The sequence below is a fragment of the Mercenaria mercenaria genome, chromosome 7 (genome assembly GCF_021730395.1).
Source record: "Mercenaria mercenaria strain notata chromosome 7, MADL_Memer_1, whole genome shotgun sequence".
Taxonomy (NCBI): domain Eukaryota; kingdom Metazoa; phylum Mollusca; class Bivalvia; order Venerida; family Veneridae; genus Mercenaria; species Mercenaria mercenaria.
In genome coordinates, this window is record NC_069367.1 from 17,823,987 (window position 1) to 17,846,540 (window position 22,554).

The 22,554-nt window shown below is 37.1% G+C and overlaps 1 protein-coding gene across 1 annotated transcript in view; it reads right to left on the bottom strand.

Moving 5' to 3' along the window:
* Window positions 1-22,554, bottom strand: part of LOC123554817 (histone demethylase UTY-like) — a 473,287-nt gene that overhangs the window by 103,198 nt on the left and 347,535 nt on the right. Inside the window, exon 21 of the mRNA XM_045345168.2 lies at window positions 7,695-7,768. Within this exon, the coding sequence (XP_045201103.2) occupies window positions 7,695-7,768 (74 nt within the window). The remainder of the gene's footprint in view (window positions 1-7,694; window positions 7,769-22,554) is intronic.

A 22,554-nucleotide genomic window follows, 5' to 3' on the forward strand; every position in this document is an offset into this window, starting at 1 on the left:
ATCCATTGAAAATTATGGCCTCTAGAGAGGTCACAAGGTTTTTCTATTTTTAGACCTACTGACCTAGTTTTTGAAGGCACGTGACCCAGTTTCGAACTTGACCTAGAATTTACCAAGATGAACAGTCTGACCCATTTTCATAAAGATCCCATGAAAAATGTGACCTCTAGAGATGTCACAAGGAAAAGTTTACGCACGCACGGACGCACGCACGGACGCACGCACGCACAGACGACGGACGACGGACACCGCGCGATCACAAAAGCTCACCTTGTCACTTTGTGACAGGTGAGCTAAAAACAAAACTGGTCAATTGTAAGATTATTTATCAGATAAATGTTTGTAATTAGACATTATTACAATATTATACTTCGTAATACTAAAAATCCTCAGTCTGTGCAAGCTCACTCAGCATCATTATATATCATACATGTATAACAACTTTTTCTTTTTCACCTTTTTGATATGGTTTTGTTAAAAAGAATGTTCCTTGGGTACCCGTTTATGACTTTTTATATCATACTTGATATACATATGTTATAGTATTGTAATATGAAAATATTGATTGAATAAGTACAATATTATAATATGTTGTAATGTGTTGTGTGTTAGGTTAATTAGGGATGGTTTTCCGACCCTAGTTATACCTATGACGGGGAAAATAAACGGGGCTTCCCATTTGGGGCCTCAAAAAACAAACAAAAAAAAACAAACAAGAGGACCATGATGGTCCTGAATCGCTCACCTCTTCCCACATGACCCAGTTTTGAGCATGACGTCGTTTTTCTATTATTTGACATAGTGACCTAGTTTTTGAGCTCATGTGACCCAGTTTTGAACTTGACCTAGATATTATCAAGATAAAATTCTGACCAATTTTCATGATGATCCATTGAAAAATATGGTCTCTAGAGAGGTCACAAGGTTTTTTCTATTATTTGACCTAGTTTTCGAAGGTACGTGAAACTGTTTTGAACTTACCTAGATATCATCAAGGTAAACATTCTCACTAATTTTCATGAAGATCTCATGAAAAATATGGCCTCAAGAGAGGTCACAAGGTTTTTCTATTTTTATACCTACCAGCCTAGTTTTTGACTGCACGTGACCCAGTTTCAAAACTGACCTAGATATCATCAAGGTGAACATTCAGATCAATTTTCATGAAGATCCATTGAAAAATATGGCCTCTAGAGAGGTCAAATGATTTTAGACCTACTGACCTAGTTTTTGACCGCAGTTGACCCAGTTTCAAACTTGACCTAGATATCATCAAGATGAACATTCAGACCAACTTTCATACAGATCCCATGAAAAGTATGGCCTCTAGAGAGGTCACAAAGTTTTTTTATTATTTGACCTACTGACCTAGTTTTTTAAGGCACATGACCCAGTTTCAAACTTGACCTAGATATCATCAAGGTGAACATTCTGACCAATTTTTATGGAGATCCATTCACAAGTATGGCCTCTAGAGAGGTCACAAGGTTTTTCTATTTTTAGACCTACTGACCTAGTTTTTGACTGAACGTGAAACAGTTTCGAACTTGACTTAGATATCATCAAGATGAACATTCAGACCAACTTTCATACAGATCCCATGAAAAATATGGCCTTTAGAGAGGTCACAAGGTTTTTCTATTATTTGACCTAATGACCTAGTTTTTGAAGGCACGTGACCCAGTTTCGAACTTGACTTAGATATCATCAAGGTGAACATTCTGACCAATTTTTATGGAGATCCATTCACAAGTATGGCCTCTAGAGAGGTCATAAGGTTTTTCTATTTTTAGACCTACTGACCTAGTTTTTGACCGCACATGACCCTGTTTCAAACTTGACCTAGATATCATCGAGATGAACATTCAGACAAATATTCATACAGATCCCATGAAAAATATGGTCTTTAGAGAGGTCACAAGGTTTTTCTATTATTTGACCTACTGACCTAGTTTTTGAGGGCACGTGACCCAGTTTCGAACTTGATCTAGATATCATCAAGATGAACATTCTGACCAATTTTCATACAGATCCCATGAAAAATATGGCCTCTAGAGAGGTCACAAGGTTTTTCTATTATTTGACCTACAGACCTAGTTTTTGCTGGCACGTTACCCAATTTTGAACTTGACCTAGATATCATCAAGATGAACATTCTGACCAATTTTCATGAAGATCTCATTAAATATATGGCCTCTAGAGAGGTCACAAGGTTTTTCTATTTTTAGACCTACTGACCTAGTTTTTGATCGCACGTGACCCAGTTTCGAACCTGACCTAGATATCATCAAGATGAACGTTCAGACCAACTTTCATACAGATACAATGAAAAATATGGCCTTTAGAGAGGTCACAAGGTTTTTCTATTATTTGACCTACTGACCTAGTTTTTGAAGGCACTTGACCTAGTTTCGAACTTGACCTAGATATCATCAAGATGAACGTTCTGACCAATTTTCATGAAGATCTTTTGTAATAAATGGCCTCTAGAGAGGTCACAAGGTTTTTCTATTTTTAGACCTACTGACCTAGTTTTTGATGGCACGTGACCCAGTTTCGAACTTGACCTAGATATCATCAAGGTGAACATTCTGACCAATTTTCATGAAGATCTTGTGAAATATATGGCCTCTAGAGAGGTCACAAGGTTTTTCTATTTTTAGACCTACTGACCTAGTTTTTGACGGCACGTGACCCAGTTTCGAACTTGACCTAGATATCATCAAGATGAACATTCTGACCAACTTTCATTAAGATCCCATGAAAAATGTGACCTGTAGAGTGGTCACAAGCAAAAGTTTACGGACGGACGACGGACGACGGACACCGCGCGATCACAAAAGCTCAACTTGTCACTTTGTGACAGGTGAGCTAAAAAAAACAAACAAAAAATCATAAATAAAGCTGCTATTGTGCAGACAAGGTCAAAATAGCTAATTTTGGCCCTTTCAGGAGCCATAACTCTGGAACCCATAATGGGATCTGGCCAGTTCAAGAAAGGAACCGAGATCTTATGGTGACACAAGTTGTGTGCAAGTTTAGTTAAAATAAAATCATAAATGAAACCACTATCGCGCAGACAAGAAATTGTTGACGGACGGACGCACGCACTGACGACGGACGAAGGGTGATCACAAAAGCTCACCTTGTCACTATGTGACAGGTGAGCTAAAAATAGGGGGCAGACCCAAATGAAAAATAGGAGGTGCGCAAGTTCATATCATGATTAAGACTCAAGCAAGATTTCATGAATCTATATCAAATACTTTTTGAGCTAGGCATGTCACAAGGTGAAAATGTGCATTCTTGACTATTTCAGAGGCCATTACTCTGAAAATAGGGGGCGGACCCAAATGAAAAATAGGAGGTGCCAAGTTAATATCATGATTAAGACTCTTGCAAGGTTTCCTGAATCTATATCAAATACTTTTTGAGCTAGGCGTGTCACAAGGTGAAAATGTGCATTTTTGACTATTTCAGGGGCCATAACTCTGAAAATAGGGGGCAGCGCTAGATAAACAAGAGGCTGTCTCCGTAGGATGACACATGCCCCCGATGGCACTTTGAATGAATAGTTATGGCCGATGTTAAGAGTTTAGGAACTTTGACCTACGGAGCTGGGTCTTGCGCGCGACACATCGTCTTACTGTGTCACACATTCATGCATAGTTATTTTAAAATCCATGCATGAATGACAAAGATATGGACCGGACATGCCCATCAATGCACTATCATGAAAAATGATCTTTAACGTCTAAGTGTGACCTTGACCTTTGAGCTACGGACCTGGGTCTTGCGCGTGACATGTCATCTTACTGTGGTACACATTCATGCCAAGTTATTTGAAAATCCATCCATCGATGACAAAGATATGGACTGGACACGCCCATCAATGCACTATCCTTTAACATCTAAGTGTGACCTTGACCTTTGAGCTACGAACCTGGGTCTTGCACACTGCACGTCGTCTTACTGTGGTACACATTCATGCCAAGTTATTTGAAAATCCATCCATCGATGACAAGGATATGGACCGGACACGCCCATCAATGCACTATCCTTTACATCTAAGTGTGACCTTGACCTTTGAGCTACGGACCTGGGTCTTGCGCACTGCACATCGTCTTACTGTGGTTCACATTCATGCCAAGTTATTTGAAAATCCATCCATCGATGACAAAGATATGGACCGGACACGAAAATTGCGGATAGACCGACAGACGGTTCAAAAACTATATGCCTCCCTTCGGGGGCATAAAAATAGGAGGTGCACAAGTTCATATCATGATTAAGACTCATGCAAGGTTTCATGAATCTATATCAAATACTTTTTGAGCTAGGCGTGTCATAAAGTTAAAAATGTGCATTTTTGACTATTTCAGGGGCCATAACTCTGAAAATAGGGGGCAGAGCCTGACGAAAAATAGGAGGTGTGCAAGTTCATATCATGATAAAGACTCATGCAAGGTTTCATCAATTTAAATCAAATACTTTTCGAGCTAGACGCGTCACGAACTTCGGACAGACGGACGGACACACGGATAAAACCAAATCTATATGCCCCCACCACTCATGGAGACGGACGGACACACGGATAAGACCAAATCTATATGGCCCCACCACTCATGGGGGGGGAGGTTGGGGGGTGGGGGCACAACAAAGGGAGGTAATTTGCTATAAAATCAGTCCATAGCTATCTACCCTGATTACCTCAGTCCAACTAAAGACAATAATGAAATTTCAAACAAGTTATATAAATATTTACCGAGATAAATCCATTTTTATTAAAATGAGGGGAGGTCATTATGCATTGGTATATGCATGTAGAAGATACAGAGTACAAGCCTATACAACAATATATTAGTAAAGTATTCATATCGATAAATGTTCAATCAAGAGTTATCTAATATGACTATTTCTTACCATGGAAGAAATAAATAACGTTTCAAACCAATCTCATTAGGAGCTGCTAAGGTGTATTTATTTAGATAAAAAATAAAGGGAGATAATTTGTCATAAATTCAGTCAATATGTATCTTTATTGATTGTCAAAGTCCATCTGTTGACATAAATGAAATTTCAGATCTGTATCTTCATTAGTTACGGAGTTATACCCATTCTAATTTGAAATAAAGGGAGGTAATTTGACATAAAATCAGTCCATAGTTATTTACCCTGATTGTCTCAGTCCAACTAATGACAATTATGAAATTTCAAGTAAGTCCTATAAGTACTTACTGATATAAATCCATTTTGATTACAATCAGGGGAGGTAATTGGATATAAATAACTCTGGAACCTACAACTGGATCAGACAGATTCATCATGGAATCCAAGATTTCTGTTGTTGAAGATATTTTGGAAGTTTGTATCAAATAAAACCATAAATGATGTCTCGATATGGCTACAAAAGTCAAAATAGCCAATTTTGGACCTTTAAGGGGCCATAACTCTAGAACCCATGATGGAATCTGGCCAGATCAAAAAACGAACCAAGATCTTGTGGTGATACAAGTTGTGTGCAAGTTTGGATAAAATCAAATTATAAATGAAGCTGCTATTGTGCAGACAAGGTCAAAATAGCCAATTTTGGCCCTTTCAGGGGCCATAACTCTGGAACCCATTATGGGAACTGGCCGGTTCAAGAAAGGAACCAAGATCTTATGGTGACACAAGTTTTGTGCAAGTTTGATTAAATTCAAATCATAAATGAAGCTGCTATTGTGCAGACAAGGTCAAAATAGCTAATTCTGGCCCTTTCAGGGGCCATCACTCTGGAACCCATAAAGGAATCTGGCCAGTTCAAGAAAGGAACCAAGATCTTATTGTGATACAAGTTGTGTGCGAGTTTGGTTAAAATCAAATCATAAATGAAGCTGCTATTGTGCAGACATGGTCAAAACAGCTAATTCTGGCCCTTTCAGGGTCCATAACTCTGGAACCCATAATGGAATCTGGTCAGTTCAAGAAAGGATCCAAGATCTTATGGTGATACAAGTTGTGTGCAAGTTTGGTTAAAATCAAATCATAAATAAAGCTGCTATTGTGCAGACAAGGTCAAAATACCTAATTTTGGCCCTATCTGGGGCCATAACTCTGGAACCCATAACGGGATCTGGCCAGTTCAAGAAAGGAACCGAGATCTTATGGTGATAGAAGTTGTGTACCAGTTTGGTAAAAAATAGAATCATAAATGAAACCTCTATCGTGCAGACATGAAATTGTTGATGCACGGACGGATTGACGACGTACAAAGGGTGATCACAAAAGCTCACCTTGTCACTATGTGACAGGTGAGCTAAAAATGCAAAACAACTTGAAATATATATAGCAATTTTCGTAAATCAAGGGAACATAACACAGATTCTACTAAACTGAATTAGCTCTTGGAACTCGTCCATGGTCTTTTAATCATACCTATTCTGTGTAAATATTATTTTGACTGGTGAAGAAATGAAGTTGCTCGAGTGTAAACAAGGGAAAATACAGCAATTTCTGTAAAATCACGGGTGAGTAACTCTAGTTATAATGGTCAGATTTCACTCATGATCAAACTCATTTGAGGTCTTATGCTCATACACACTCTGTATAAATATGATTTGCATTGTTGAAGGAATGAATAAAATATAGGGATAATGGAAAAATATAGGGATTTTTGCAAAATCAAGGGCCCATAACTCTGGTCCTACTTGTCTGATTTTGTTCAAAATTAAAATTTTCCAAGATCTTATGGCAATACATATACTATGTAAACATGTTTTGGATTGGTGAAGAAATAAGGTGCTAGAGTGTAAACAACAAAATATAGTAATTTTTGTAAATCAAAGGCACATAACTCTGGTCTTAACAGCTGAGTTTGCTCATAATCGAACCCATCCAAGATATTAAGGTCATACACATTATATGTAAATATGATATGGATTGGTGAAGAAATGACGATGATAGAGTGTAAACAAGGGAAAATATAGCAAATTTTGTCAATCAAGGGCACAACTCTGGACATACTGATCCAGCCCATAATCAAACTCATCCGAGTTCTTGTGCCCCAAAAAAATTGTGACAAGTTTGATGAAGACTGCTTCAAAATTGTGGATGCTAGTGTAAACAAGCTAAAGCTAAAAAATTTGGTGGGCTCAAAAATATAAATTCTGGCTTTATTTGCTCACGATATAATACAAGACTTTCATAATGTCTCATCTTCATGTAAAAACTTTGTAAAATTTCTACAAACAATATTTTTCGAAATTGTGATTTTGCTTAACTTTTACAATTAGAAATATACTTTTTGGCCATTCAACTGACATACGTAAAAACATTTAAAAAATCAAGAAAATTCTATTACCACCTTCAAAGACTTTTAGAATAATGTATAATTTACATATTAGACAAAATATAATTATGTGAAAACAGATTAAGTGAATTAAACTGTAAATTTTCTGACCACATAAATTCCATGGAAGTTTCGTACATTTTTAAAAAGACTGCAGAAGAAATAAGGTCTACAATGTATTAACTGTTAGAATTGGATAAAGATGGGCAATTACAAGATCACTTCAAGAGGCATAATTTTTTGAACCCAGAAGTTGCTAAATGAGTTCTGTTATAATATAGAAGACTTGTGTGTAGTTAACAAGCATTCGGTTAAGTAGTTTCTGAGAAACCTGCTGACAAATGATAACAAAGTATATACTTACTGTTTAGATGAAATAGAAGAGTTTGAATCACTGTCTGATTCCTTGAAGATCCCCTTCGCTTTCTCTTGCTCTTCCTGTAACAGCAGAATTTACAGGCTTTATACATCTGCTCCATTGTAAATCCCAGTGAAGAACAATTTCTCCATCTTTACAAGGGGCAACGTTTACAACAGTAAAATCACAGGTACTAAACGGTGCCTGCAGTACTGCCTGTGCCGATGAGGAATGAAGGTACTTCATCAATGTTTACAAAACAAGAGGGCCAAGATGGCCCTAGGTCGCACATCTGAGAAACACACCATAACAGTGTAAACATGTTTGACCTAGTGATTTCATGAAAACAAAATTGATATTCTGACAAATTTTCATTAATATTGGACCAAAAATGTGGTCTCTTTAAGTGTAAACAAATATTTTCTTTGATTTGACCTAGTGACCTAGTTTTTGACCCAACATGACCAAGATTCGTCCTAGACCAAGATTCTATAAAAACAAACATTCTGATAAAGTTTTGGAAAGATTGGAGCAAAAAGTGGCCTCTAGAGTGTATACAAGTTCTTCCTTTCATTTGACCTAGTGACCTAGTTTTTGGCCCCACTTGCACCAGATTTGAAATCATACAAGACCTTATGATAAAAAACATTCTGACCAAGTTTTATGAAGACAGAATAACAAGAGATCACAGAGTGATCTTGGCGCCCACCAATGTGCCATTTTTGAGTGTTCCAAATTTCAAGACTTACTGACTAGCTCAAGGTCAAATTTCATTTCCGTACACAACACAAATCTATGCAAGTGGTCCAAATTTGAAGGCTGTAGCTCGAGAAATGTAAAAGTAGGTCACTAGGTCAAAATCAAAGTCAAATTTTACTTCGGAATACAAAACTATGCATGTGGTCCAAATTTGAAGCCTGTACCTTCAAAAATGTGAAAGTAGGTTACTAGGTCAATGAAAAGGTCAAAGTTTGTTTCGGTACACAAAACTATGCATGTGGTCCAAATCTGAAGGCTGTAGCTTGAGAAATGTAAAAGTAGGTCACTAGGTCAAAATCAAGGTCAAATTTTATTTCGGAATACAAAACTATGCATGTGGTCCAAATTTGAAGCCTGTACCTTAAAAATGTGAAAGTAGGTCACTAGGTCAATGTAAAGGTCAAAGGTCATTTCAGTACACAAAACTATGCAAGTGGTCCAAATTTGAAGGCTGTAGCTTGAGAAATGTAAAAGTAGGTCACTAGGTCAAAATCAAGGTCAAATTTTATTTCAGAATACAGAACTATGCATGTGGTCCAAATTTGAAGCCTGCACCTTCAAAAATGTGAAAGTAGGTCACTAGGTCAATGTCAAGGTCAAAGTTTTTTTCGGTACACAAAACTATGCATGTAGTCCAAATTTGAAGGCTGTAGCTTGAGAAATGTGAAAGTAGGTCACTAGGTCAAAATCAATGTCAAATTTCATTTTGAAACAGGAAACTATGCATATGGTCCAAATTTGATGCCTGTACCTTCAAAAATGTGAAAGTAGGTCACTAGGTCAAAATAAAGGTCAAAGTTTTTTCCAGTGCACAAAATTATGCATGTGGTCCAAATTTGAAGGCTGTAGCTACAGAAATGTGAAAGTAGGTCACTAGGTCAAAATCAAGGTCAACTCATGTCAAGGTTCATCTTGCCCCTCAAAAATATACATGTGGTCCAAGTTTGAATGTTGTAGTTACTGACAAGAACATTTTAAAAGCTTTTCCCTATATAAGTCTATATGAACCATGTGACCCCCGGGGCGGGGCCATATTTAACCCTAGGAGGATAATTTGAACAAACTTGGTAGAGAACCACTAGATGATGCTACATTACAAGTATCAAAGCCCTAGGCTTTGTGGTTTGGACAAGAAGATTTTCAAAGTTTTTCCCTATATAAGTCTATGTAAACCATATGACCCCCAGGGCGGGGCCATATTTGACCCTAGGGGTATAATTTGAACAATCTTAGTTGAAGACCACTAGATGATGTCACATACAAAATATCAAAGCCCTAGGCCCTGTGGTTTTGGACTAGAGGTTATTCAAAGTTTTTCCCTATATAAGTTTATATAAACCATGTGACCCCCAGGGCGGGGCCATATTTGACCCCAGAGAAATAATTTGAATCATCTTGGTAGAGGACCACTAGATGATGCTTCATACTAAATATCAAAGCCCTAGGCTCTGTGGTTTTGGACAAGAAGGTTTTCAAAGTTTTTCCCTATATAAATCTATATAAATTATAGAAATAAACAAAGGGCCATAACTCACTCATAAATTGTTGAACCAGTCTGTTTTTCAGGGGGACACAACTAGGGTACCAATACATCATTCTGACAAAGTTTGGTCAAAATCCCCCCAGTAGTTTCTGAGGAGATGCGATAACGAGAAATTGTTAACGGACGGACGGACGGACGGAACGGACGGACGGAATGACGGACGGACGGACCACGGACGCAGAGTGATTTTAATAGCCCACCATCATCATGATGGTGGGCTAAAAATGTGGCCCCTAGAGTGTCAACAAGCTTATTCTATGATTTGCCTGGTGAACTACTTTTTATGCCTATGTGACCCTGATAAAAACTGATACAAGATTTCATGCAGTCAAACATTCTGACAAAGTTTCATGCACTTATAATGAACAAGAGGGTCACGATGACCCTGAATTGCTCACCTGAGTAATATTAGACATATGTTTAAAATGGCACACTGATGCTAAAATATTAGAAAGTAGGTCACATTCATGGTCATTCAAAGTCACTTTAACGATCGATGTGCAAAACTGTACGTGTCATACATATTTCAAGGCTGTAACTTAAACAAGAGGGTCATGATGACCCTGGATCGTTCACCTCAAGAATATGAGCTACATATTTCAAATGTCAAACTGATGATAAAATATTAAGAAAGTTAGCAGGTCACATTCATGGTCAATGAATTTCAGTTTTACAATTGGTGTGCAAAACTGTGTATATCATCAAAATTTCAAGGTTGAATCTTAAAAAACAAGAAAGTAGGTCAGTAGGTCAAGGTCACAGTCAAGTGACATCATATTACTTGAGGTCATCAGGTAATTATAATTAAACAGTCTTGGAAATAGGATCAAATGATTTTTAAGTATTTTTTCATAATAACTAAGTGATCCCAGGGTGGGGCCTCTTTTAATCCCTGACAAACAAGAAAGTAGGTCAGTAGGTCAAGGTCACAGTCGAGTGAACCCTAATCGCTTGTGGTCATCAGGTAATTATAATTAAACAGTCTAGGCAATATGATCTGATAATTTTTTAAGTATTTATTCCTATATAACTCATATAACAAGTGACCCCCAAGGTGGGACCTCTTTTCACCCCAAGGGCATAATTTGAACAATCTTGTTACAAATCCACTAGGCAATGCTACATATCAAATATCAAAGACAGATTACCCATATTCAATCCTGACCTAGGTTTCATCAAGGCAGTCATTCTGACTAAATTTTATAAATATCCAGTGTAAAATGCAGCCCCTATTGACCTAGTTTTTGACCCCAGATGACCCATATTCAAACTTTAGACTTTATCAAGGCATTCTATTAATATTCAGTGTAAAATGCAGCCCTATTGTGTACACAAGGCTTTTCTTTAATTTGACCTGGTGACCTAGTTTTTGACCCTATATGACCCATATTCGAATTTGACCTAGATTTCATCCAAACCTTCTGATCAAATTTCATGAAGATCTGGTGTAAAATGCAGTCCCTATTGCATACACAAGGTTTTTCTTTGATTTGACCTAGTGACCTATTTCTTGACCCCAGATGACCTATATTCAAACTTGACCTAGATTTGATCAAGGCAATCATTCTGACCAATTCCATGAAGATCAATTGAAAAAAAAAAACCAGCATCTATCGCATACACAAGGTTTTTCTTTGATTTGAACTAGTGACCTAGTTTCTGACCCTAGATAACCCATATTCAAACTTGACCTAGATTTTATCAAGGCAATCATTCTGACTTAATTTTATGAGTATCCAGTGTAAAATGCAGCCCCTATTGCGTACACAAGGTTTTTCTTTAATTTGACCGGGTGACCTAGTTTTTGACCCTAGATGGCCCATATTGGAACTTGACCTAGATTTCATCCAGACAAACATTCTGATCAAATTTCATGAAGATCAATTAAACAAGAGGGCCAAGATGGCCCTAGGTCGCTTACCTGTGTAACACACGATAACAGTGTAAACATGTTTTACCTAGTGATTACATGGAAACAAAATTTATATTCTGACCAATTTTCAGTAAGATTGGACCAAAAAACATGGCATCTTGAGTGTAAACAAACATTTCCTTTGATTTGACCTAGTGACCTAGTTTTTGACCCCACATGACCAAGATACGAACTTGTCCAAAACTTGATGAAAACAAACATTCTGACCAAAATTTATGAAGATAGAATAAACAAGAATGTGTCTGTAGGACACAGGGTGTGCCCCCCACTGGTACATTTGTCACAAATAAGGGGAAATAATTAAAATGTTTGCAGTCTTAATGGGGTATAGCCTCAAAAAAAAATTTATGAAAAGGATTCATTATTCTATACCATATACTTTTTGAGCTATGAGCATCACAAACAAAAAATCCACTATTTTGGCTATTTCAAGGGCCATAACTGTGTAATAAATGCTAAGATTTTCAAGAAGAATGCCAAGTGTGCAAGGTCACATTATGATAAAGATTCAAGCAAGGTTTCATGAATTTACATTAAATACTTTTTGAGTTAGGCACATAATTAGGTGAAATTGTGCATTTTTTGACGATTTCAGGGGCCATAACTTTAACAAGAGGGCCATGATGGCCCTATATCGCTCACCTGCTATCATTGCACTTGAGGACAAGAAGGTCCTCAGAAAAAATATCTAAATCCAAAGGACAGGAACAACAAAGGGAAGAATTTAAACAAAAAGAAAAAAAAAATTCTTACAAGGTATAGATGTGTCAAAATACACCTAAAAATTGGAGGTACCATCCATGTTGTACCACAGAAAAGTGGTCTCGGTTTTTCCCTATGGCCAATAATAAAAAAGTTACTAAAAATAAGCTATTTATAGTAACGAAAAAGGGAAGTAATTAAAAAACAAGAAGGCCAAGATGGCCCTAGGTCGCTCACCTAAGAAACACTCCATAACAGTGTAAAACATGTTTGACCTAGTGATTTCATGGAAACAAATATTCTGACCAATTTTCATTAAGATTGGACCAAAAAATTGGTCTCTTGCGGTAAAACAAGCATTTTCTTAGATATCACCTAGTTTTTGACCCTAGATGACCCATGTTCAAACTCGACCTAGATTTTATCAAGGCAATCATTCTGACCAAAATTCATGAAGATCAACTGAAAAATACAGCCTCTATCACATACAGAAGTTTTTTCTTTGATTTGACCAAGTGACCTAGTTTTTGACCTCAGATGACCCATATTCAAATTCATCCTAGATTTCATTAAGGCAATCAACCTGACTAAATTTCATAAATATCAACTGAAAAAAACAGTCTCTATCGCATACACAAGATTTTTCTTTAATTTGACCTAGTGACCTAGTTTTTGACCTCAGATAACCCATATTCAAAACCGACCTAGTTTTCATCAAGGCAATCACTCTGCCCAAATTTCATGAAGATCAATTGAAAAATACATCCTCTATTGCATACACAATGTTTTTCTTCGATTTGACCTAGTGACCTAGTTTTTGACCCCAGATGACCCATTTTCGAAATCAGCCTAGATTTTATCAAGGTAATCATTCTGGCTAAATTTCATGAAGATCAGTTGAAAAATACAGCCTCTATTGCATACACAAGGTTTTTCTTTGATTTGACCTAGTGACCTAGTTTTTGACCCCAGATGACCCATTTTCGAACTTGGTCTAAATTTCATCAAGGCAATCATTCTGACCAAAATTCATAAAGATCAATTGAAAAATACAGCCTCTATCGCATACACAAGGTTTTTACGTGATATGATCTAGTGACCTAGTTTTTGACCCCAGATGACCCATTTTCAAACTCGGCCTAGATTTCATCAAGGTAATCATTCTGACTAAAATTCATGAAGATCAATTGAAAAATACCGCCTCTATTGCATACACAAGGTTTTTCTTTGATTTGACCTAGTGACCTAGTTTTTGACCCGAGATGACCCATTTTCGAACTCGGCCTAGATTTCATCAAGGCAGTCATTCTGACCAAAATTCATGAAGATCAATTGAAAAATACAGCCTCTATCGCATACACAAGGTTTTTCTTTGATTTGACCTAGTGACCTAGTTTTTGACCCGAGATGACCCATTTTTGAATTCGGCCTAGATTTCATCAAGGTTATCATTCTGACCAATATTCATGAAGAAGATTTGAAAAATACAGCCTCTATCGCATACACAAGGTTTTGCTTTGATTTGACCGAGTGACCTAGTTTTTGACCCGAGATGACCCATTTTCGAACTCGGCTTAGATTTCATCTAGGTTATCATTCTGACCAATATTCATGAAGATTAATTGAAAAATACCACCTCTATCGCATACACAAGGTTTTTCTTTGATTTGACCTAGTGACCTAGTTTTTGACCCGAGATGACCCATTTTCGAACTCGGCCTAGATTTCATCAAAGTTATCATTCTGACCAATATTCATGAAGATTAAATGAAAAATACAGCCTCTATCGCATACACAAGGTTTTTCTTTGATTTGACCTATTGACCTAGTTTTTGACCCGAGATGACCCATTTTCGAACTCGGCCTAGATTTCATCAAGGTTATCATTCTGACCAATATTCATGAAGATTAATTGAAAAATACAGCCTCTATCGCATACACAAGCTAAATGTTGACAGACGACGGACGCCGGACGCCGGACATTGAGCGATCAGAAAAACTCACCTGAGCATTGCTCAGGTGAGCTAAAAACAAGAGCTGTCTCCATAGGATGACACATGCCCCCGATGGCTCTTTGAATGAATAGTTATGGCTGATGTTAGAGTTTAGGACCTTTGACCTACGGAGCTGGGTCTTGCGCGCGACACGTCGTCTTACTGTGTCACACATTCATGCGTAATTATTTTAAAATCCATGCATGAATGACAAAGATATGGACCGGACACGCCCATCAATGCAATATCATGAAATATGACCTTTAACGTCTGAGTGTGACCTTGACCTTTGAGCTACAGACCTGTGTCTTGCACGCGACACGTGGTCTTACTGTGCCACACATTCATGCATAGTTACTTGAAAATCCATCCATGGATGACAAAGATATGGACCGGACACGCCCAACTATCATGAAAAATGACCTTTAACGTCTAAGTGTGACCTTGACCATTAAGCTACGTACCTGGGTCTTGCGCGCGACACATCGTCTTACTGTGGTACACATTCATGCTAAGCTATTTGAAAATCCATCCATGGATGACAAAGATATGGACCGGACACGCCCAACTATCATGAAAAATGACCTTTTACGTCTAAGTGTGACCTTGACCTTTGAGCTACGGACCTGGGTCTTGCGCGCGACATGTCGTCTTACTGTGGTACACATTCATGCCAAGTTATTTGAAAATCCATCCATCAATGACAAAGATATGGACTGGACATGCCCAACTATCATGAAAAATGACCTTTAACGTCTAAGTGTGACCTTGACCTTTGAGCTACGGACCTGGGTCTTGCGCGTGACACGTCCTCTTACTGTGGTACACATTTATGCCAAGTTATTTGAAAATCCATCCATCGATGACAAAGATACGGACCGGACACGAAAATTGCGGACAGAGTGACAGACCGACAGAGTGACAGACCGACAGACAGACGGTTCAGAAACTATATGTCTCCCTTCGGGGGCATAAAAATATTGTAAGTGGACAAAAGAAGGATCTACCAAATAAATCTGTTGACATAAATGAAATTTCAGATCAGTATCTTCATTAGTTATGGAGATATAACAATTTATATTTGAAATAAAGGGAGGTAATTTGACATAAAATCAGTCCATAGTTATTTACCCTGATTGTCTCAGTCCAACTAATAACAATAATGAAATTTCAAATAAGTCCTGTAAGTACTTACTGATATAAATCCACTTTGATTACAATCAGGGGAGGTAATCAGATATAAAATAACTGGAACCTATGATTGGATCTGATTTGTCATGGATTCCAAAATTTATTGTTGTTGAAGATATTTTGGAAGTTTGTATCAAATAAAACCATAAATGAAGTCTCTATATGGCTGCAAAAGCCAAAATAGCCAATTTTGGACCTTTAAGGGGCCATAACTCTGGAACCCATGATGGAATCTGGCCAGTTGAAGAAAGGAAGCAAGATCTTGTAGTGATACAAGTTGTGTGCAAGTTTGGTTAAAATCAAATCATGAATGAAGCTGCTATTGTGCAGACAAGGTCAAAATAGCTAATTTTGGCCCTTTCAGGGGCCATAACTCTGGAACTCATTAAGGGATCTGGCCGGTTCAAGAAAGGAACCGAGATCTTATGGTGACACAAGTTTTGTGCAAGTTTGATTAAATTCAAATCATAAATGAAGCCATGGTTCATACAGAATATCAGAGACAAAATTCAAGTACTTTTCAAGGACTTTTTACAATTTTTCAAGCACTATTTTTTTCAAAACCACGACCTAATCTGAACAACTTTTATTATGTAATGCAAAAATAAAACAACCATCACTTGTCACACCTTTGAAAATGACGTAATTCGATTATTAGATTGATGTGATTCATTATTTTGCTGAGGTTTATCTCTTTTCTTGTGATTTTTTAGCACACTCCTACTAATGATACCTCAAAATTTTGTCACACGACGTACAAATACAAATCGTTCTGTCTGCTCTATAAGGCTTCAGCCACTGTTTATATTCGTCTTTTGTCTCCCGCTTACTTGAGTAAACATGTTTATTTTTCTTACTCATTTTAATTCACTGGAAACGATCGCAAATAGCTAAAAATTGCGAGTTATTATTCCCCGTACTTTAACGGAAACGGAAACACGCAAAACGGTGATATAGTAGAAATAGCACTCTGTAAATATCAATAAAGTGTGGCCGTAGACCACTATAATAGCATTGAGTGACCCGATCCTGCAAGTTCACGAATCTAATTTCATTTTCTTCGATTTATTTTAAGCCTTAAATTCTTTTTTCGAAGCAAAGTTACGGAAAGAATATTTTCAAGGAGTGAAAGGTCAAATTCAAGGAGTTTTTTTTCAAAATTCAAGTACTTTTCCAGGTTTTTTAGGGTTTTTGTCATTTTCAAGGAGTTTTCAAGGACTACCATCGAATTTAAGGACTTTTCAAGGCCTGTGCAAACCCTGGAAGCTGCTATTGTGCAGACAAGGTCAAAATAGCTAATTTTGGCACTATCAGGGGCCATAACTCTGGAACCCATAATGGGATCTGGCCAGTTCAAGAAAGGAACCAAGATCTTACGGTGATACAAGTTGTGTGCAAGTCTGGTAAAAATCAAATCATAAATAAAGCTGCTATTGTGCAGACAAGGTCAAAATAGCTAATTTTGGCCCTTTCAGGGGCCATAACTCTGGAACCCATAATGGGATCTGGCCAGTTCAAGAAAGGAACCGTGATCTTATGGTGATACAAGTTGTGTGCAAGTTTGGTTAAAACAAGAGCCATGTTAGACATGGCTAATCCCCCCGCCGGGCATATTATAATTGAAGGCTAAAGTTCCTGGCAAGTTAGTGTCTGAAAGTATTAATTTTGGGGAAAGCTTTGAAGAACCGTTTAGTTGTGGTTTGCATAAGGGGTTTTAAAGATGTGGAAGAAAGAATAAGTCAGTAGTGAGATGGTTTACTGCTAAATTTTATTAATTTTCATGAACAGTATAGCTATGATGTTTTTCTATATGGCTACTGTAAAAAGAAGGAATGGAAAGCTAACAGGGAAAAAGAGTGCCAGAATGTCACAGTATATGCCTGTCACAGCAAATTTCTTTACTCTAGCAGCTGTATTTTTTTGTGGTTGTTTAGTAATCACTGTAAGTCTTTTTTTTTTTTTAAGTCCACAAAAAAAACTCCTTACCAGGTAGATATACCTTATATATAATAAAATACACCTAAAATTGGAGAGTAACATCTATGTTGTACCACAGAAAAGTGGTCTTGTTTTTTCCCTATGGTCAATTATAAAAATGTTACAATATAAGTTATTTATAGTAACAACTAAGGGAAGTTATTCTAAAATAAAAAAAAATAAAAAAAAAAAAAAAATTCACAAAAGTCCACACAAAAATCTTTATCAGGTAGAGATTGGTCAAAAAACACCTCAAAATTGGATATAGCATGCATGTTGTACTACAGAAAAGTGGTCTCGATTTTTCCCTACGACTAGTAATGAAAAAGTTAAATAAAAGCTATTTAAAGTAACAACAAAGGGAAGTAATTCTAAAGAAGGGAACTGCGCATGACACTTTGTCTCATGATGGTGTATAATTGTGCAAAGTTACATCAAAATCCCTCCATGCATGAAGAAGAAATGCTTCGGACAATGTCATTCTTGAATCTGACCTTTGGCCTCTAAGTGTGACCTTGACCTTAGACCTAGTGACCTGGATCTTGCGCATGACACTCCGTCTCGTGGTGGTGAACATTTGTGCCACATTATATCAAAATCCCTCTATGCATGAAGAAGTAATGCTCCGATAAGGTTCATTCTGTATCCTTTGCCTCTAAGTATGACCTTGACCTAGACCTAGGACTGGTTTTTGCGCATGACACTCCGCCTCGTGGTTTGTACGATATATCAAATCCCTTCGCATAAGAGCCGACAAATTTTTTAAGAAAATATATAAGGTAACTAAATGGAAGGAAGTATGTGCAACCTCCCCATGTTATATGTAGAATTTGAGGCAGTTATGCTCCGACAAATTTTTTAAGAAAATATGATAAAGGGGAATAACTCCAAAATAGGCAAGGTAAAGTTATTGTTCTTGCACACTGCACTTCCTCCCAATGTGTTCTATCAGTGTATGAAGTTTGAAGAAAATCCCTCCAGTACTTTTGGAGTTATGCTCCGGACAAAGATCGTTGCGGACGCACGGACGGACAGACGGAGAGCATTTCTAATAACCCCTTCGCCTGAACAATTTTGAAAGGGGACCACCCAAGGATCATTCCTGTGAAGTTTGATGTAATTCTGTCCAGTGGTTTTCAAGAAGAAGATTTTTTTAGAAAATGTTGACGGACGGACGACACACGACACACGTCACACGACGGACATTGAGCAGTCACAAAAGCTCAGGTGAGCTAAAAACATGAAAGTAGGTCAGTAGTTCAGGGTTAAGAATATTAAAGATGAGTATTGAAATCAGTATCAAAAGTTATAAACATGGTCCAAATTTCTATGCTGTACCTTCAAAAACAAGAAAGTAGGTCAGTAGGTAATGACTAGGACAATTCAAGATGAATATTGAAATCTGTATCAAACATTATGCTTGTGGTCCAAATTTCGTTTGCCACTGCTTCAAAAACAAAAAAGTCTATGTAAAACAAGAGGGCCATGAAGGCCCTGTATCGCTCACCTGACCTATTGACCTAAAGACCATGAAGATTAACATTCTGACCAAGTTTCATTAAGACATGGTATAAATAAAGTGTAAACTAGCTTCTCTTTTAATTTCTTTTAATTTGACCTAGTTACCAGATTCAGACTGGACCTTGAAATCATTAATATTATCATTCTGACCAAGTTTTATGAAGATACTGTCATAAATGTGGCCTCTAGAGTGTTAACAAGCTTTTCCTTTGATTTGACCTAGTGCCCTAGTTTTTGACCCCACCTGAACCAGATTTGAATCTGACCTATAGATCATCAAGATTAACAGTCTGACCTAGTTTCATTAAGATATGGTCATAAATGTGGCCTCTACAGTGTAAACTAGCTTTTCCTTTGATTTGACCTGGTGACCTAGTTTTTGATCCTACATGACCCAGATTCAAACTGGACCTTGAGAATATCAAGATTACCATTTTGACCAAGTTCCATAAAGATACAGTCATAAATGTGGCCTTTAACAAGCTTTACCTTTGATCCGACTCGGTGACCTATTTTTTGACCTGACATAACCCAGGTTCGAACTTGACCTAAAAATTATCAAGATTAACATTCTGACAAAGTTCCATAAAGATACAGTAATAAATGTGGCCTCTAGAGTGTTAACAAACTTTTCCTTTGATTTGACCTAGTGACCTAGTTTTTGACCCCACCTGACCCAGATTCAAACTTGACCTATATAGCCTCAAGACTAACATTCTGACCAAGTTTCATTAAGATATGGTCATAAATGTGGCCTCTACAGTGTAAACTAGCTTTTCCTTTGATCTAACCTGGTGACCTAGTTTTTGATCCCACATGACCCAGATTCAAATTGGACCTTGAGATCATCAAGATTAACATTATGTCCAACTTTCATGAAGATACAGTCATAAATGTGGCCTCTAGAGTGTTAACAAGCTTTTTCTTTGATTTGACCTGGTGACCTAGTTTTTAACCCCAGATGACCCAATATTGAAATTGTCCAAGATTTTATTGAGAGTAACATTCTGACCAAGTTTCATAAAGATTGGGCCAAAACTGTGACCTCTAGAGTGTTAACAAGCTTTTCCTTTGATTTGACCTGGTGACCTAGTTTTTGACCCAAGATGACCAATATCGAACTCATCCAAGATTTAATTGAGGGTAACATTCTGACCAAGTTTCATTAAGACTGGCTAAAATTTGTGACATCTAGAGTGTTAACAGTCAAATTGTTGATGCCGCCGCTGCCACCGATGACGGATGACGGACACAGGGTGATCACAAAAGCTCATCTTTGAGCACTTCGTGCTCAGGTGAGCTAACAAGGGACCATCCGGGCGTGGCCTATTCTGACCCCTGGGTCTTGATTTGAACAATCTTGGTAGAGAACCACTTGAGCATAACACGCCTTATGGTTTAAGACAAGAATTTTTTTTAAGGTTTTTCCCTGTACAAGTCTATTTAAACCATGTGCCCCCCAGGGTGGGGCCATTTGACCACAGGGGAATAATCTTGAACGATCTTGGTAGAGGACCACTAGATGATGCTATATACAAAATATCAAAGCCCTAGGCCCTGTGGTTTTTGGACAAGAATATTTTTGGAGTTTTTTCCTATATAAGTCTATATAAACCATGTGGCTCCTGGGGCGGGGCCATATTTAACCCTAGGGTAATAATTTGATCATACTTGGTAGAGGACCATTACATGATGTTACATACCAAATATCAAAGCCCTAGGCCCTGTGGTTTTCGACAAGAAGATTTTCAAAGTTTTTCCCTATATACCATATTTTACCTAAGTCTTGGGACACCCCTAAAATGTGGAAAGATAATTATTTTTCTTGACCCTAAGTTTTTGGACATGTATTTTCTCAGCGTATTTTTCGTCCCTAAGTGTTGGGACTAAGGTTGTGTACTGATTCAAGATGTAATCCAAATACTGTTATTATACATTGTATGGTGTTGTATCAATCAAAATATCAAATAATTATAAGAACCAAAGACTATTTCTTTTAACATTTTCGTGTCGTGTTTTTACTAGTAAAGTGTTTTTTTTACCATACCAGTTAAGTGTTGTATTTTTTTTTCTTTTTTTTTTGCTGCAGCCAGGAAGTTCATTTTCCGTTATTTATTTATTTTTATTTACCACTGACTGGAATTTACCCACGAATTGTACAGATATCAAAACACCATGCCGGTAATTTTCCATTCCACGAGCACGTGCGACCTATCGTAATGTCTAACTTACAACGCCGTTACTTTTGTTCATCGACACGTATACAAAAAACGCGTGTCACGCATTCATTTTTTGATTTTATCGCTTCAGATTTTCAACACCGATTGAGAAGTAATATAGTTTGAATTCTATAACGATTTTAAAAAGGTATCGACAGAAATGTTGGCAAAATTCTATAAAAACGGTCAAATTTACGTAAAATTACTTGCAAAATTTCAAACAGCGCGATCCTAAATACTTATTTCTTTCTAAAAGTAAATAAATGATACAAACTACGGGCATAAAATTCAGACTTTTGACCAGAAAGTACAAAAAACAGAATAGTAAAAATCTTAAATAATGAAAAGGCGGCAGCAATTTAAAAATATGAAGTAAAACGATTTTTGGCAAACAGATTTCTGTTACGTGACCTCGTGAAAGTAAATAGAAAATGCGGTTAAAAAACAACTAAGAGTGTTGCGTAAACAGTTCGAAGCTTCGACTTTTTTTCCGAATATATGTATCCCAAAGCATGAAATTCATTACCAAATAGGTACAAGTATACAAAAGTTTTTTACGTCGAAAGGGATATTTTACACCAAAATAAAAGAAATTTGTACTAAACTGATCTACCCCAGCATTTAAACCACCGATAAACATGATAGTGCAATTCCAAATCTGCTAATTTTCGGGGATAGTAACGCTTGTTCAACTTTAACCAGTAGACATTTTTTAGCTCAGGATAATGGGGGCAATTACTTTGTATCACAAATACTTACATTTTTGTTTTATGGAACATTGCCGTGGGGGATGGTAATCCCATGACAATATGTCATAAATTACACTTTTCAAAGCTATATGCTTTTGGAAAAAGGTTGGTACATGCAAAAAAAATTATTACTGGATTTCTAATACAAAAGGCATATACTTGCCCAAAAATAATTTTAACAAACTGAGTTAAGGACTGTGATGCTAATACAAATATTTCAAAGCCTAAGGACCATTTGGTTTATGACAACGAATATTTTGAATAGTTACTTCCTATAA